The following is a 19,142-nucleotide window of genomic DNA, read 5'->3' on the forward strand; positions in this document are numbered from 1 at the left end:
TCTCTTCAGTGTAAGCACATGACATCTGTGACCATTATTTCATGATAGCTGCATCACACAGATCTCACTGGAATTGCTTCTCTCCAATGGGTCATCATATGCAGTTTGATGAAACTATTTCGTAAGAAAGTTGCATCACATAGGTCACACTGTTAGGGCTTCTTTCCAATGTGTTACCATGTGATCTTTGAGATCACTCATATAGGACATTTCTCCATCCAGCCCCATGGACAATAACCCCCCAAAGAAAATTACTCCAGAGGACAACTACTGGGCCCCTTAGGAGTTAACCCCCGACTACAACAAATCATTTTGTTTTTACTTTCCTAATTACTTTTCAATGCTGTTAAATATTTTCTTAAAATCCTTACAGTTTTTACAGGATTAGCTAAATATTTTGTGTCATTTCAGTGGGAAGAACACAGAAACAAAGCCATTTGCAAAACTAAACAAAGTGCATATTCAATGATATGAAGCTGTTGGTATATTTCATGAAGTAACTGCACAGCAAACAATATCTAAGGTCTGTGCTCCCATTAATCAAGAAGCGGGAGCAAATTAACCTCCAATTACTATTTAAAATATAACATTAGACGTCAGCGACAATATTTGTCTCACGGCCACTTCTAAATGCCCAAGAACTGGTTTTAACAGACAAGCATACAAAAACACAAGGTGACCATGATATATATGTATATATATATATATATTATATATATATATATATATATATATATATATACACATATATATATATATATATAATATATATACATATATATATATATATATTATATATACACATATATATATATATATATATATATACATAATATATATACACACATATATATATATATGCGTAACCACTAGGAAAAGTAAACTAACGAAGCAGAGCGCTTTCGTATAATTACATCTTCAGTGCAGATACGAAGAAGGAATATGTAAGCGCTCTGCTTCGTTAGTTTACTTTTCCTATTGGTTACTTACACATTTGTGAACACATGCTCCTAGTGTTTTTATGGCATATATATATATATATATATATATACATATATATACATATATAAACAACAGTGGTCCCACTGATAAACGAATTCTGATTTTTTGAACACAGGAAAACCTGGATTGCTTATGCCAAGCATCGCACTAGTCTCTAGATGGAATATTCTTAGAGTTCCTAGGATATTTTCACAATACACTATTCATGCACTGCTGAATGTTCATTCCGTGCCATTCATTTATACTCATTTGTCTAATAAAAGCCAAACTTAGACAAATTTTCTAGGGTGGCTGAATTGAAACCAGATTTAGCACTCAAAACTATTTAAATTAATGTATGGCAATTTTCACATTCTTATATTATTTCCATCTTATTTTTGTATAACTTCAGACTATTTCAAAATATTTTCAACTTTCTTATAATGTTTTTCTATATCTTTAGACAAACTATTTTCAAACCATTTTAACATTTATATAATGTTCTATTTTCATATATAAAATGACTTTAATTCTGGTCATTTTTGGGGGGTAGTTGTAATGTGGAGTTATTGTTCATGGGTGGTAGTTGTCCTGAAACCACTCGTATGAGTAAGTTGCATTGCACAGGTCACGTTGGAAAGGCCTATCTCCTGTGTGAGTGATCATTTGAGATCACCCTTTTGTAAGAAAGCTGTATTACACTGATCACATTAAAGAGGCTTCTCTCTTGTGTGGATAATCATGTGACGTTTGAGAGAACTCTTCTGTGAGAATGCTGTATCACACAGGTCACAATGAAAAGGTTTCTCTCCTGTGTGGGTCATCATGTGCTTTCTGAGATTACCCTTTTTTGGGAAAGCTGCATCACACAGGTCACACTGAAAAGGCTTCTCTCCTGTATGGGTCATCATGTGCTGTCTGAGATCACTCTTCCGGATGAAAGCTGCATTACACAGATTACAGTAGAAAGGCTTCTCTCCTGTGTGGGTCATCATGTGATGTCTGAGATCACTCTTCCGTGGGAAAGCTGCATTGCACACGTTACAGTTGAAAGGCTTCTCTCCTGTGTGGGTCATCATGTGACATTTGAGGTGACTTTTTAGTGAGAAAGCAGCAGTGCACTGGTCACACTGGAAAGGTTTCTCTCCTGTATGGGTCTTCATGTGACGATTGAGATCACATTTTTGTGAGAATGCTGTACTACACAGGTCACATTGGAAAGGCTTCTCTCCTGTGTGGGTCATCATGTGATATTTGAGATACCCTTTTTGTGAGAATGCTGCATTGCACAGGTTACATTGGAAAGGCTTCTCTCCTGTATGGGTCATCATGTGACGTTTAAGAACAGATTTTTGTGAGAAAGTAGAATTGCATAGTTCACACTGGAAAGGCTTCTCTCCTGTATGGGCCATCACATGACGTTTGAGATAACATTTTTTTGAGAAAGCAGAATTGCATAGCTCACACTGGAAAGGCTTCTCTCCTGTGTGGGTTATCACGTGATGTCTGAGACCACTCTTTCGTGAGAATGCTGCATCACACAGGTCACATTGAAAAGGTTTCTCTCCTGTCTGGGTCACCAAGTGGTTTCTGAGATCACACTTCTGTGAAAATGCTGCATTGCACAGGTCACACTGAAAAGGTTTCTCTCCTGTGTGGGTCATCATGTGCCTTCTGAGCTCACTCGTATTTGGGAAAGCTGCATTGCACAGGTCACATTGGAAAGGCTTCTCTCCTGTGTGGCTCATCATGTGACGTTTAAGAGAAGGCTTGCGTAAGAAAGCTGTATTGCACAGGTCACACTGAAAAGGCTTCTCTCCTGTGTGGGTCATCATGTGACATTTGAGATGAACTTTCTGTGAGAAAGCTGCATCACACAGGTTACACTGGAAAGGCTTCTCTCCTGTGTGGGTCATCATGTGACGTCTGAAATCACTCTTCCACGGGAAAGCTGCATTGCATAGCTCACATTGGAATGGCTTCTCTTCTGTGTGGCTCATCATGTGACATTTAAAGTTACCTTTTTGTGAGAATGCTGCATTACACAGGTCAGATTGGAAAGGTTTCTCTCCTGTGTGGGTCATAATGTGATATTTGAAGTGAGACTTCTGAGAATGCAGAATCACACAGGTCACACTGGAAAGGATTCTCTCCTTTGTGGGTCATCACTTCATATTGAAGATGACTTGTGGGATAGCTGTGCCAGAGATGTCACACTGGAGTTTCTGCAATATAAAAGAAATTCAAGAAATTTAAAGAAAGGTCTCCCAAAGAGATGTTGATAATTACCCTGAAAAAATGTAATTATAAGATTGACATTTAAATCTCTGAGATGTATTTGTTTGATTACATTGATCTAATCATAATATGCAGGAAAGGTGCAACACTTGTTGGGCCTTATCTCCTATTCTTCTATCATAGCCTCAAATTCAGATACAGTGCCAACTTGATACTCCTTGATTTCTAATTGTCATATTCAAATTTGAAACCATGTTTTACTTTACCTTGGGCTATTTCACCTAATGTATTCCACATATTTATGCATCAATATACATATGTATAATAATGTGTAATAATAGGATTATGGATTGTGTACACAAACCATTTCATAGTTAAGTCCCTTTGTACTTAAACAAACTATGTACGTATCCACATTACTCATCACCAACTACCACTTGACTGCTATTAATATTGGTGAATTATTATATCTATCTGATATTTGGTTATATCAATATCATATTTATACACATACATCAGAACTCACAGTTGACTTAAGTGGAAATTGGAGTATGTTGGAGAACTTAGAGGGAAACTACTAGAATAGATTAATTATTTCTTTGAAGTATACAAGAGGACAATAGTAACAGATAAGATGTCAAGATGAAAAGCGGTAATGAGAAGAGTTCCACAATGATAAGTGTTTGCACCAATAATATTTCTTGTCTATGTCAATGACATGATGGAAGGAACAATATGCTATGCCAGCATGAGAACAGTGAAAAACAAGAAGGATGATAGACTATTGCAAAAATATCTAGACACTATTTTTGAAAGGATCCAATAATGGAAAATGAAGTTCATTACCAAAATGCAAAGTACTGGAAATGGGCAATCGTGGCAAAAGACCATCCTTAATCTCTTCAACACAAATCAAATTCTCACAGGCAGCATCAGCAGCCTGATGTACGATGATTCAATGATGCATCACAATAGTCACATTATGAAATATAAAGTTACAGCTGTATTACTCATTCTCTTTCACTCTGAATATTGATAACCACACAAAATATGAGCCAGTTCACAGAATATGGGGCCACTCAGCTACAACTACAAGATAAATACAATCAAGACCCCCAATGCCAGCATCCTCGTATACACAATCATGTCTCATGACATCTACATAGGTGTCATCTTATGGAAGGGGTTGAACTATTTCTTGAGAAGTGAATATATACAGTTAGGAATACACAGTGGAAACTCCAAAAATAGCAAACTAACTGGTTATTATAATGGTGTTTGCCTTCATTTGTTCATACCGTTTCACTACAATGTAATGAAACACAGCTGCCTGTTCAACTCTACCAGTCATAATGGTTGCCAATATCATACACCAATAAGCCCTTTTGTCCAATAAGGGTGGGTGGCAGAGTCAAAGCATAAACTCAAAACATAAGAATGAAGGAGACTGCAAGGGACCATAAGGCTTACACTAGTCAGTTCCATGTCAATAATACCTGTCATCCCCATCCATAAAGTTGTCTAACTTTTTCTTAAAACAACCAATAGTTTCAGCAGTCACAATATGGTTACTAAGGCTATTCCATTTGTTGACTACACTATTGGTAAACCAGTTCTTCCCCATTTCCTTAAGGTGTCTAAGCATGTCTTCATAAGGTAAATTTTTGAGTCCATGTATCATTGAAGTCATTCTCCTCCGTACTGATTCTAGTGAACTGATACACAGTCTATAGGATGGAGGCCAAAACTGTACCACATAGTCAAGGATGGGTCTAACTAATGCCTGATAAAGTTTGATAACAACCTCTACACTTTTATTCATAACTGCCCTAGCAATGAAACATAATGCTCTTGTTAGTTCTGTTCCTGACAATAATGCACTGTTTCCTGGATTTAAGGTCAGGACTCACTAGAACTCCCAAGTCACTCTCACACTCCATTTTCTCTAAAAAGTATTATCTAAGCTATGTGTGCTCTCTAGGTTGTGTAAACCTATGTTTAACATGTACTTTGAGATATTGAGGTCCATTTCCCTTTTTACCAACCATGTGAACGATTTATTAAATTCTTCCTCCAGAATCTCAGTGTCATCCACAAATTTATTTGCATCACTATCTATCCCATTGTCCAAGTTCTTTATATGCATAATGAACAATAAGTTACCAGATGAAATCTCCAACATGAGCCACTGTACAATATGTGTACTAGATATAATTGCTGGCAATATTACATACCAATAGGTTTTTTCCTCCAAAAATGAGGGTGACCATGTCAAAGGATACCGTTCACCCTTCCCACACTCTTTAGTTGGTCTTGCATTTGCCTAGTTGTTGGTTTGAATTACATACTACTCTCCACTTATAAGGGAGGTGGCTAAGTCAAAGGCATGCACCTACTCACACACATTCCACTCCCATCCACCTCCCTTTCCCCCTTAGCTCTTCATACAATTCTGCCAGTACAATCACCACTTCATTCATCTCATTTTGACATCCATTCCCAGGTGCTTGTTTCTCATAACACATTCAATATATATTTCCATTTTACCTTCCCCTGTGGTAGGGGGAAGAATGAATACTTCAACTGAGTCTTCCCACTTGGGCCATAAAGGCAGCTAAAACAGGATGGAGTGTGGGTCTATGCATTCTACTCTCTGTAGCCCTATGGGTACATTCCTGTGAGATATCAAGGCCAATTCTTAGCAGTAACTATTGATTACCTGTCCCAAGAGTCCAAACACATTTGGCAAAAGTGATGGCTTTGGCCACAGCCATGCACCTCCTGGTGTAGGCTTATCACCTACCTTCTTCTTTATGTTAAACTTCCTCACAGCCCTTTTTTAAGGATGCAAGATATCAATGTTCCATAGTTTGATTCAAGTTCATAGCAGATTCACTGAATCTGATATTAACTTCTACTGCTAAACTCATTTTTCAGGAGACACTCCCATGAGTTTATTTGTGTAGAAATAGCACCAAAAGCCTATGGGTAAAACTATAAAATAATGGTGTCTGACACTCTTGAATGAAAAGTAAATTGCCCTACCAACCCAATTTAATCTGTCACCACCTCTACTTACATGGGGTTGGGTTAGGTTGGACTTACCCACACCCTTCCTGGTCCATCAACCAACCAAAGCATACAGGCGAGATAAGCTTATTGAGTTACAGTTATACAGTGAGAACAGCCACTTCAATTGAGCTACAATTGAATTTGTCTAACAAAATTGTGGCCCAAGGCAATCTTACTCTTAAATCATAATGGCAAGACAAAACATTTTTGGTGTGTTATAATATAGCTCTTGTATAAACAATATGCTTGCTCACTTTCAGTTATATTTCATATATAAATCCCAGGAATGGTGGCTAATTTGAGCACTCTAGTGAGTTTCTGGCTAACATTCTACTTATTGTTGCTGCCTGTTTTGCTAGCAAACTCTAGTATCCGTCACACAGGGAATGTTTTTCCCGTAACTGGTGAAAACAACAACAAAGTTTCACGCCAAATATTCACCTGCCACCTTGTAGACGCGTACCATTCTCTGAAAGAATGGAGAAAAGTATGTCAGTTGCATACGAAAGCCACGGAAACTGAGGAAGCAGAAGAAAAGGTTGTAGCTTTCCGTCATGGTTGGCAAGGCGTTGTTATTAAAGTGTGTATGCCAACCTAGTGAAGGAACTTTCAGAAAGCGCTTTATTTTTAGAACCATAGACAGACATTCTCTTCGAAATTGTAGTCAGGTATCTTTGGATACAATGCATTTTCAACTTGGCTACAATTGTAAACGAAACTATGACTGCGGTAATCAAACGAAAAAAAAATCAACACCGATTTCATATGCATTTTTAATTTTTAATGAGAATATAGTGTCAATAAAAACACGTGTTTAAACAACAAAATACATGTTCCATCCTAGTTATATTTTATATAAACCCCATGGATGGTGGTTCATTTGAGGATTGAACTGGATGAATAAACTTGCCATTGTCCTTCCCAGCGAATTATCCACATTTCCTGGCAGCAAGTCAGTAGCATGTTACTCAATCTGGATACCAAAGATGAAAGTGAGTAGCATGCTAACGAGAAATGCCTAATATGCTTAACTAGATTTGGACCACTTGGCAATTTCACTAAGCAAATCAGAATAGAAGGCAGATTACTAAATGTATATTTTCCATGCAAATTACATATGTACCAAATATATTTGACCAAAACACAATGAGGAGAATGCTCTCTTATCTTTGTGTACACAAGAGTTGTAAGGTCCACACGAATTAAATACACAGTCAGTACCCAATCCTATAATATTTCTCAGTGGACCACTGTAATAGAGTAGTGCGCTTTGATGTCTGAGAAATGAGACGATGTTGTACATTAGGTAACAGGAAAGAATGTCAAGAAATTTGTTATAATAGATTGTACATTCTCCTTTTGGTTTGTAAAGATGTGGAGAAGGCATTCAATACTGTCTGGCATGAAGGCCTTAAGTACAAATCGTACCACAACTTCGACCTTGGCCTGCAGTTACCTGGACGATAGGACAATAAGAGTAACGTGGCCGGGCTGTCCGTCCCGACTTTTAGTGCCGAAGGCTGGAGTACTGCAAGGGTCAGTCGTTCCCCCCACGCAACCGGGGTCTTACTCTATCGTATGCGGACGACACTAATCACATTAGCAGACACAAAACGCTGCAGGAAGCATTACACGTAACGCAAAAGATACTAGACGGGGTAAACGAATTTAAGAGCAAACTGGACACTACGAGATACAAGGACGGGACACACGAGCAAAGCTCCCCTTCCTATAAGATACAACTAGATAAATACACGCGTGGGGGCAACAGTGGCGCATGAAGACCAGTGCGTCGAAACACAAAGGTGTATACTTCCGCTGCAAGAACGCCAACAGAACAATCGCGAACATTCCTCTTAGAATAAACAACACAAACGTCCCAGTGAAAGACCATGCCTGTGTGCTGGGTAGCACACTGGATACTGGCCTACCCTTAACCCCACACTTCCGCAGACAAGGAGCGAGAGCTAAATCTGTGTTGGGAAGGCTAAAGCGCTTCAAAACCGCAACACTGTCCACTAAACGTCGATTGTAACTAACCCTAGTCAGACCCATTCTCTGCCAGTCCCCGGGATTGAGTCAGCTTACATGAGCCATTCAGAAGGTTCAGAATTTCGCAGTGATGTTCCTGATTAACCCATTAAACTCCAATGACAAGATGTCTTGTCATTTGGTCAAATAAAACAAAAAATCATAAAACACCAAAATGTTTGATCAAACACCAGAAAAATATGACGTCAGTAGCGAGCGAAGCGAGGAGGACTGACGTCATATTTTTCTGGTGTTTGATCAAACATTTTGGTGTTTTATGATTTTTTGTCTTATTTGACCAAACATCTTGTCATCGGAGTTTAATGGGTTAACCCCAGGTGAGGCTTGATCGTTCCTGATTAACCCCAGGTGAGGCTTGATCGTTCCTGATTAACCCCAGGTGAGGCTTGATCGTTCCTGATTAACCCCAGGTGAGGCTTGATCGTTCCTGATTAACCCCAGGTGAGGCTTGATCGTTCCTGATTAACCCCAGGTGAGGCTTGATCGTTCCTGATTAACCCCAGGTGAAGCAATGGGCGTTTGGCCTCTAACGAGGCAATGGGTGATATCCAAAGCGTAGTCAAGAGAGTGGATCTGATGGCAGTGCGAGGGTGGCAGGCAACCACAACTCTGAAAGCAGAAAATTACGTGACTCGTGAAACGTGTGTATATGTCAAAAGAGTAAACCCGATTGCCAGCGTCAGCGAAGAGGCCAGGCGTATGCGTAACGATCGACAGGAGAGGCCCGGCACCTCCTCCCCAACATAAGAAAGGAGACTGCAAAAGACCATAAGGCCTACACTAGGCAGCTCCGTATCCATCACCACCTGTCATCCCCATCCATAAAGTTGTCTAATCGTTTTTTAAAACAACTGATAGTTTCAGCGCTTACTACATGGTTACTAAGTTTATTCCATTCATCGACCACCCTATTAGTAAACCAATTCTTGCCTATTTCCTTCTTAAATCTAAATTTGTCCAGTTTATACCCATTACTGCGAGTCCTGCCCTGTTGTTTTATTATGATGACCTTGTTTGCATCACCCTTGTTATAGCCTTTGATCCACTTGAACACTTCTATTAGATCACCCCGCACTCTGCGTCTTTCCAGAGAGTGTAAGTTTAGGTGCCTAAGCCTCTCTTCGTAAGGCAAATTTCCGAGCCCTTGTATCATTTTGGTCATTCTTCTCTGTACTGATTCTAATGAATTTATGTCCATTCTGTAGGACGGAGACCAAAACTGTACCGCATAGTCAAGGATGGGTCTAACTATCGCTAGATAGATTTTAATAATTACCTCTGCACTTCTATTCGTTACCGTCCTAGCAATGAAGCCTAATGTGCTGTTAGCTTTATTTCTGGCGCTAATGCACTGCTTCCTGGTTTTAAGGTCCGGACACACCAGAACTCCCAAGTCCCTCTCGCACTCAGATTTTTCTAAAAACGTGTTATCTAAGTTGTATCTATTTTTGGGGTTGTGAAGCCCTACGTTTAACACGCTACACTTAGAGATATTGAAGTTCATTTGCCATTTCACCGACCATGTTAACAGTTTATTAAGATCATCCTGCAGACTCTGGGCGTCGTCTCCTGACCTAATTAGGCGTCCTATTTTAGTGTCGTCCGCAAACTTACTAACATCACTATTTAACCCATCGTCTAAGTCGTTTATATACATAATGAACAACAAGGGACCCAAAACCGAGCCCTGGGGGACCCCGCTAGTAACATTGCCCCACCTAGATTTTATTCCATTTATGGTGACCCGCTGTTTTCTGTTACTAATCCAAGCTCTAATCTATTCTAACACTTTTCCTCCTATGCCATGGGCTTTGATTTTATTTAGTAGTCTCTGGTGTGGCACTTTGTCGAATGCTTTGCTAAAGTCAAGGTAAATAACATCGTAATTTTCATTGTTGTCTGACGCCTTATATACCTTAGTGTAAAAGGATAGAAGATTAGTCACACATGACTTACCCTTGGAGAAACCATGCTGTGAATCACGAATTAAATTATGCCCTTCAATGTGTTCTCTGAGTCTATTTACTATTATTGATTCAAGCATTTTTCCTATAACCGATGTCAAACTGATTGGCCTGTAGTTGCATATAGACGATCTATCTCCCTTCTTAAAAACAGGAACAACGTTTGCCTGCCTCCAAGCAGTTGGAACAGAACCAGTGTCTACCGATTTATTGAATATTTCAGTTAACTGGTCGCAGATTTCAAATTTACACTCTTTAAGCATTCTTGGAAAAATCTCGTCTGGACCCGGAGATTTTGTAGCTTTAAGTCTATCAACCTGTTTGACTACTTCTTCTTTACTAATGCTGATATTAGTTAGACTACTTTCTTCATCCCCCTCTGAAAATCGGATCGCAGTCAGGTACTTTATCCAACCTCTCATTAGTAAACACCGATAGAAAATAATTGTTAAACTCCTCATTCATTTTTTCTTCCGATTCTATCATGACATTTTCATCGTTTTTAATTGGTCCTATTCTTTCTTTATTTTTTGTTCTATAGAGGTGAAAGAAACCCTTTGGGTTGGATTTTGCTTGACTGGCAACCTTGATTTCATAATTACGTTTCGCTGAACGTGTATTCCCAACGACCGGCCGGCGAAGAATTATGGGCGTTGAGTGAGCTTGAGTGAAGGGCAACGACCGACTTCTGCCGAGCCAGCGAGTGTGTATCTATATTCTTCCAAGCACAACTCTGAAAGCAGAGAATTACGTGACTTGGGAAACGTGTGTATTTGTCTTAGGTGTAAACCCGCTTGCCAGCATCAACGAAGAGATCAAGGTTATACCAGACAGGTCAGCAGCAAAGAAAAATCTTCGCCGCGACCGGCCGGCGAAGATTGATGGGCGCTGTTGAGAGAACTGGAGCGAAGAGCGTCTGACCTCTGCCGAGTCGAAAGTGTGTGGGGCCATGTTACGTTCACCTCCCATTAGCATTTAGTAAATTTGCCATATACTAATAATCATGTTTATACAAACTCGCTAAGTCATTAGATTTAGTAACGCAGGAAAATCAGGAAACTAAGTCTTACAATGCATGTAATAATACAAGCCTTTTATCAAAGAGAATTTATTTCCCCGAAGTACTACATCACGATCTAAAAGAGCAGCACTGCGAGAAAAAAAAATGTATTATGATTCATATCCTCAACTTTGAGCAAATTCAAAACTAGCCTAACTGACTGCAATAAACACTTAACACTCAAAACTTCGAGTTTCCTCTTTGCTTTGATTCTTGCAAAGTCCTCGATCACTTCAAGAATACAAACACTCCTGAGTAGTTTGTGTTCAGTACTCAAAAGGGCCTGAGAAGCCAACGACTTTGTCCTATCGTACTACTAAATAATACATAAAAGATCGTCCCAGTTTTCATGAAACGGCAGCCACCTCGGAGTTTGTTTAGTCACAGTGACTCTCGGCGCTCAGTCAGTCGGCTGATCACCTGTTTTCTGTTTCACGATGCACACACACACACTAAGGAAAGTGCTTATATTATTGCAATGCAGCTGGCGCGGGGCCCTGAGCCGCGACCCTATTGTCCCTGACCTAAATCCGGCCATGAATACAGATTAAAACAATATTTGATAAGGTCAGCGTGTCCTGTAAGGAATACTCATCTGTTCGTTTACTTATCTAATTTATCAATTTCCTTTACAGATCAAATGGCATTACATTGGTTCTATATAACATTCAAGCTTATATTAGAAAGTTTTCAACAAATATAAATTGAGATAATGAACAGATTTTATATTTCTGGTCCTACAATACATCCATTAAAAACTATTCCACTGGTGCATGTAGAACTTTACTACTGTATAATTAAATACATAGTTTTAACATTAACATAATGTTCTATTTTCGAATATATAATGACTTCTTAATTCTGGTAGTTATTGGGGGGGGGGGGTAATTGTCCTAGGGGGCAGTTCTCGTTGTGGGGTTATAGTCCATGGATGGTAGTTGTCCTGATACAACTCGTATGAGTAAGCTGCATCGCACAGGTCACATTGGAAAAGCATCTCTCTTGTGTGAATGATCATGTGACGTTTGAGATCACAATTTTGTGAGAAAACTGTATTACACTGATCACATTAATGTGTCTTCTCTGCAGTATGGTTCCTCATATGATATTTGAGAGCACGCTTTTCCGAGAAAGCACAATCACACAGGTCACACTGGAAAGGCTTCTCTCCTGTGTGGGTCATCATGTGACGTTTGAGATGACCCTTTTGTGAGAAAGCTGCATCACAAAGGACACACTGGAAAGGCTTCTCTCCAGTGTGGGTCATCATGTGACGTTTGAGATCACGATTGTGTAAGAAAGCACAATCACACAGGTCACACTGAAAAGGTTTCTCTCCTGTGTGGGTAATCATGTGACATTTGAGACTAAATTTCTTTGCGAAAGCTGCATTGCACAGGTTACACTGGAAGGGCTTATCTCCTGTGTGGATCATCATGTGACGTTTGAGATCACCATTTCGTGAGAATGTTGCATTACACAAGTCACACTGAAAAGGTTTCTCTCCTGTGTGGGTCATCATGTGACGTTTGAGATCACCCTTCCGTGGGAAAGCTGCATTGCACAGGTCACACTGGAAAGGCTTCTCTCCTGTGTGGCTCATAATGTGACATTTGAGGTCACCTTTTTGAGAAAAAGCTGCATTGCACAGGTCACATTGGAAAGGCTTTTCTCCTGTATGGGTCATCATGTGACGTTTGAGAACACCTTTTTGTGAGAAAGCAGAATTGCATCGGTCACACTGGAAAGGCTTTTCTCCTGCATGGGTCATCACATGACGTTTGAGATCACGCTTGTGTGAGAAAGCTACATCACACGGGTCACACTGGAATGGCTTCTCTCCTGTGTGGGTCATCATATGACGTTTGAGATCACTCTTCCGTGAGAAACCTACAATGCACAGGTTACACTGAAAAGGCTTCTCTCCTGTGTGGGTCATCATGTGACTTTTGAGATGACCCTTTTGTAAGAACGCTGCATCACAAAGGTCACACTGGAAAGGCTTTTCTCCAGTGTGGGTAATCTTGTGACGTTTGAGATGACCCTTTCGTGAGAAAGATGTATCGCATATGACACACAGGAATGGCTTCTCTCCTGTGTGGGTCATCATGTGACATTTGAAATCCTTCTTCCGAGGGAAAGCTGCGTTGCATAGCTCACATTGGAAAGGCTTCTCTCCTGTGTGGGTCATGACATGACATTTAAGATCACCTTTTTGTGAGAAAGCTGCGTTGCATAGGTCACACTGGAATGGCTTCTCTCCTGTGTGGGTCACCATGTGACGTTTGAGATTACTCTTCCGTGGGAAAGCTGCATTGCACAGGTCACATTGGAAAGGTTTCCCACCAGTGTGGGTCATAATGTGATCTTTGATGCGAGACTTTTCTGAGAATGTAGAATCGCACAGGTCACACTAGAAAGGATTCTCTCCTTTCTGGGTCATCACTTGATATTGAAGATGATTTGTGAGATAGATGTGCCACAGATGTCACACTGGATTCTCTGCAATATATAAGAAATTCATGGAATCTATAGGTGCAACACTTGGGTCCCATCTCCTATTCTTCAATTTATATCACACTTAGCCTCAAATTCAAGTATAGTGCCAACTTAATTATCCTTGATTTCTAATTGTCATATTTAGATTTTAACCCATGTATTACTTGAGCTTAGGCTATTTCACCTTATCTATTCCATGTATTTATGCATATATATAAATATGATATAATAATGTGTAATAATAGGTTTATGGATTGTGTACACAAACCATTTCATACTCAAGTCCTTTTATATCTAAACAAACTATGTATGTATCCAAACAGTCTTCACCAACTACCACTTGGCTGCTGTTAATATTGGTCAATGATTATATTCATTTAATATTTGGTTCTATCAATATCATATTTATACACACATCAAAGAACTCACAGTTGACTTATGTGGAAATTGGAGTATGTTGGAGGACTGAGAGGCAAACTACTAGAATAGATAAACAATTTCTTTGAAGAAAATATACAAGAGGACAATAGTAAAAGATGTCAAGAAGAAAAGTGGTAATGAGAAGACTTCCACAACATTCAGTGCTTGCACTGATAATATTTCTTGTCTATGTCAATGACATGATGGAAGGAATAACATGCTATGCCAACATGAGAAAAGTGAAAACAAGAAGGATGATAGACTACTGCAAATATATCTAGACATTATTTTTGAAAGGATCCAATAATGGAAAATGAAGTTCATTACCAAAAAAATGCAAAATACTGGAGATGGGCAACAGTGGCAAAAGATCATCCTTAACCTCTTCAACACAAGTCAAATTATTGCAGGCAGCCACAGCAGCCTGATGTACAATGCTTTGATAATGCATCACAATACTCACATTATAAAATATAAAGTTACAGCTGTATTACTCATTCTCTTCCACTCTGAATATTAATAACCACAGAAAATATGATCAAGTCAGTTCACAGAATATGGGGGTCACTCAGCTGCAACTACAAAATAAATATACAGTAATTAAGACGCTAATGCCAGCATCCTCATATAACCACTCGTGGCTCATGATGCCTACATAGGCGTCATCATATGGAAGGGGTTAAACTATACCTCGATAAGTGAACCCATTACAAAAACAAAAGAATAGAAAGATTTGGGAATCTTGATAAAAGACAACCTGTTACCAGACAGATATATCAGTAGGATTGTGGGAGAGACGTATGGACTATTGCAGAAGATTAAAGTGGCATTTCACTATATGGATGAAGAGATGATGAAAAAACTCATTGAAACCATAATCTATCCAAGACTGGAATATGTGTCAGTAGTATAGTCCCCACACAGAATGAAGGACATAAGCAAGATTGAGAGAATGCAAAAGACAGCAACCTGACTGGTCCTCAGCCTAGCAGATAAACCAAATAAGGAAACACTAATAGCACTGGGTCTGCCAACTTTGAAAGGGGGAAGAGATTTAGGTGATATGGTTACAGTATTCAGGTCACTAAAGGGGATGGATTGCATTAACAGAAGAGATCAGATTAAAGATGGGAGGGCTTTAACCCATTAAACTCCGATGACAAGATGTCTTGTCATTTGGTCAAATAAAACAAAAAATCATAAAACCCCAAAATGTTTGATCAAACACCAGAAAAATATGACGTCAGTCCTCGAGGACTGACGTCATATTTTTCTGGTGTTTGATCAAACATTTTGGTGTTTTATGATTTTTTGTTTTATTTGACCAAATGACAAGACATCTTGTCATCGGAGTTTAATGGGTTAAGAAGTCACAGGGGCAAATTAAGAAAGACTACATGTCTAAAGGATGTGAAAAAATAATTTTCCATATAGATGCATAGGTACATGGAATAGCTAAGTTTGTATAGCTTAAACTCAAACAATACATTACTTAAAATCTAAATATAATAATTGGCAATCAAGGATATAGGTAAAGATGGAACTGTTCATGAATTTGAGGTTAGGTATGAAAAAAAAAGGAATAGGAGATCAGAACCAATGGGCATTGCTCCTTTCCTGTATACAATATACATACATATACTAAGGGCTTTTTCCCCATTGCACAGGAGGTAGCCAAAATCAAAAGGCATAATTCCATTCCCACCCAATTCATCTCCACTTACTCCACTCCAATTCACCACCCCTCCCTCCCTCTTTTCTTGGCTCCTCCTGGATGATGGGTCATCCCTGCACTTCACCCATTGTCCTGGGTTATAAAGAAAACAGCAAGACACAGCACATCCACAAAAAGGCTGCTTCATTTAACCAGAACCCTCCCTCCCCATCCTCTCATGGAGAAAAAGAGAAGATGGGGCGAAATCCTTTCAGGCTGTGTCAATATATCACTCACACATAACAACTCCCTAACCCTCTATCCCCCACCCACTCCCTTTTATGCATCACAGGATCATCCATATACAACCATTCTCTACTCACCCCGTCATCTCTCTTCCTTCCTCAACAGACATTCCTTTCTTCCTTAATGTCTCTTTTAACCCATCCATCCATCTCATCCTTGGTCACCCCTTCATGTTCACTCCATTCATCTTTGTCTTCCACATTTTTTTTTACTAATCTTTCTTCACTCATTCTTTCCATGTGTCCAAACCATCCTAATACTCTTTCATCAACCCCATCTCCCAGCTCCTTTTCCACCCATGCTCTTCTCCTCACCTTTCTCTATCCAGCCTAGTAACCCTTACCATACTTCTCAGACACTTCATCTCAAACACATTTAAACTCTGCTTCATACAATGCTGTCAGCACAATCACCCCTTCATACAATCTCTTCTTAGCATCCATTCCCAAATGTCTATTTCTTATTACACTTTTTCATACCCCAAAGCATTTACTTGCTTTTTCTCGATCTACAATCTACCTCCAACTCCACTCCTCCCTTTCCCACCACATGTGTCCCCAAGTATCTTAAATTATTCACTTCCTCCAGTCTCTCTCCTTTAATACTCCCTTCCAAATTTCTGCCATCTGCTCCCCCTTGTACATCTCATCACCTTACTTTTACCCACATTTATCATCAACTTTCTCCTCTCACACATCTTCCCAAACTCCATCACTAACTCCCTTAATCCCTTCACTGTTCCTGCTACTAATGCAGTGGCATCAGCAAGCAACAACTGGCTTATCTCCCATTTTCTTTGACCATCTCCAAACTTCTGTCCATTACCCTTGCATTTAACCCCCACTCCACCCCATCCATGTACACATTGAACAGTCATGGCAACATGACACATCTCTTGTCAAGTCCCACCTTTACCTCAAACCAATCACTCTCCATTTCTAATTCTAACACAGGCTCTAGTACTTTCACAAAAACTCTTGATTGCCCTTAACAACTTTCCTCCTACCCCATATATCTACAAAACCTCCCACAGTGCCTTCCTGTCTATCCTGTCATAAGCCTTTTCCAAATCCATAAAGACCCAAAAAACACCCTTACCCTTTGCTAAATCTTTCTCATGTAGCTGATCCAGCCACTAGCACAGTCTCATCACCAAACATCAACAGGATTATCTCCCACTTTCTTTAACAATCTCCAAACTCCTGTCTATTTCTCCTCTGTACTGATTCTAGTGAATTGATACACAGTCTATAGGATGGAGGCCAACACTATACCACATAGTCAAGGATGGGTCTAACTAATGCCTGGTGGGGTTTGAAAACTACCTCTGCATTTTCATTTATATCTGTTCTAGTAATGAAACCTTATGCTCAGTTCCTGGCACCAATGCACTGTTTCTTGCATTTAAGGTCAGGACTCACTAGAACTTCAAAGTCTCTCTCACACTCATTTTTCTCTAAGAAGTATTATCCAAGTTAAGCCTGCTTTCTGGGTTGTGTAAACCTATGCTTAACATGTTGCATTTTGAAATATTGAAGTCCATTTGCCATTTCACCAGTCATGTGAACAATCTATTAAATTCTTCCTGCAGAATCTCAGCATCTTCTCTTGATCTAACTAGGCATCCTATTTTAGTTTCATCCACAAATTGATTAGTATAAATACTAATCCCATTGTCCAAGTTTTTAATATGCATAATGAACAATAAGGGGCCCAAAGCCAACAAACCCTCGAACTCCACTAGCGACACTCCCCCATTTGTATTTTACACTGTTTGTGGAGACCAGTTTTCTGTCACTGATCCAAACTCTAATTCATTCAAATACTTTCCTCCTATGCCATAGGCTTTGGCTTTATTTAGTAGTCTCTGGTGGGGCATCTTGTAGAACAATTTGCCAAAGTCAAGGTAAATAGCATTATAACTATCAATGTTATCTGGAAGACATTAGTGTAAAAAAGAAGATTAGTTACACATTACTTAGCCTTGGAAAATCAATGTTCTGAGTCAGGAATCAAATTATGTCTCTCAATTTGATCTCTGAACCTATTAGCTACTACTGAGTCAAGTATTTTACCTGTAACTGACTAGCCTGTAGTTGCATATAGACAATCTATCTCCCTTTTTGAAAACAGGACCAACATTTGCCTACCCCAATGCAACAGGCCCAAAAACAGTGTCTACTGATTTATTGTTTCTGTTAATCAGTTGCAGATTTCAAATTTACACTTTTTAAGCACTATCATATTTTTATTTTTGTCTGGACCCAGAGATTTTGTAGCTTTAACTCATTCCACCCCAAGCCCCTCCATCAACTACTACCAAACCAAAATTGTGAGGTTAGCTTATCAAGTTATAGTTACACAGTGAGAACAGCCACTTCAAGTGAGTTACAATTAAATTTGTGCCCTGTGGCAATCTTACCAATGAATCAGAATGACGACACACAACTATTTTTACCTTAGTTTATGGTGAATTCCATTTCTGAGACAGGGCTTTCGCTGTATTTTGAGTATTCCAGCCAATAAAGCATAATACCCTAGTAGCCAATGATTGCAGTAGCCTGAGGAACATGTTCATTAATTTGAAACTTCGTCTATGGTAATTGCATGCCTGACATGCGAGAATGTAAACACTTGCGGGCACTACGTGTTGGCCTGGTGGAATAATAAATCCACCAAAACATCTAATGCTTTTTCTGTTTACTAGTAAAGTGAACGAGCGTTTGATAAGCTGCCTTCATTCTGTACGAGTTTGGCAGCTGCGATTGGAACTGATGAATAACTAGGCCACATAAAGCAAAATTTTAGGTGGTCACTCATGGGGCATTTCTTGCTAGCATGCTACTCATTTTTGCTATTTGCGCATCCGTCACACAGGGAATATATTGCTGACAAC

The 19,142-nt window shown here is 39.3% G+C and overlaps 2 protein-coding genes across 3 annotated transcripts; both read right to left on the reverse strand.

The window, feature by feature from the left end:
- Positions 1–965: 965 nt before the first annotated feature.
- Positions 966–6,872, reverse strand: LOC143030628 (uncharacterized). Of its 2 annotated transcripts, none has more exons than XM_076193793.1 (2): positions 6,733–6,872; positions 966–3,206 (listed from the first exon to the last, which is right to left on the reverse strand). In XM_076193793.1, the coding sequence occupies exon 2, from the start codon at positions 3,063–3,065 to the stop codon at positions 1,692–1,694; it is 1,374 nt and encodes a 457-aa protein (XP_076049908.1). In that variant the 5' UTR covers positions 3,066–3,206; positions 6,733–6,872; the 3' UTR covers positions 966–1,691. The 2 variants fall into 2 exon arrangements, with proteins under 2 accessions (XP_076049908.1, XP_076049909.1); XM_076193794.1 differs by lacking the exon at positions 6,733–6,872 and adding an exon at positions 6,546–6,666.
- A 4,561-nt stretch (positions 6,873–11,433) lies between these two features.
- LOC143030630 (uncharacterized) lies at positions 11,434–19,110 on the reverse strand. The gene is made up of 2 exons (XM_076193795.1): positions 18,705–19,110; positions 11,434–13,869 (listed from the first exon to the last, which is right to left on the reverse strand). Exon 2 carries the CDS (start codon positions 13,724–13,726, stop codon positions 12,437–12,439), a length of 1,290 nt encoding a protein of 429 aa, XP_076049910.1. The 5' UTR covers positions 13,727–13,869; positions 18,705–19,110; the 3' UTR covers positions 11,434–12,436.
- Positions 19,111–19,142: the final 32 nt, after the last annotated feature.

This window comes from Oratosquilla oratoria, chromosome 12 (genome assembly GCF_046742065.1).
Source record: "Oratosquilla oratoria isolate Oo_2021 chromosome 12, ASM4674206v1, whole genome shotgun sequence".
Taxonomy (NCBI): domain Eukaryota; kingdom Metazoa; phylum Arthropoda; class Malacostraca; order Stomatopoda; family Squillidae; genus Oratosquilla; species Oratosquilla oratoria.

Excerpts from the sequence above, each read along its gene's own strand:
- LOC143030628 (XM_076193793.1), bottom strand. The coding sequence starts at position 3,065 with ATGACCCACACAGGAGAGAAACCTTTCCAATCTGACCTGTGTAATGCA.
- LOC143030630 (XM_076193795.1), bottom strand. The coding sequence starts at position 13,726 with ATGACCCACACTGGTGGGAAACCTTTCCAATGTGACCTGTGCAATGCA.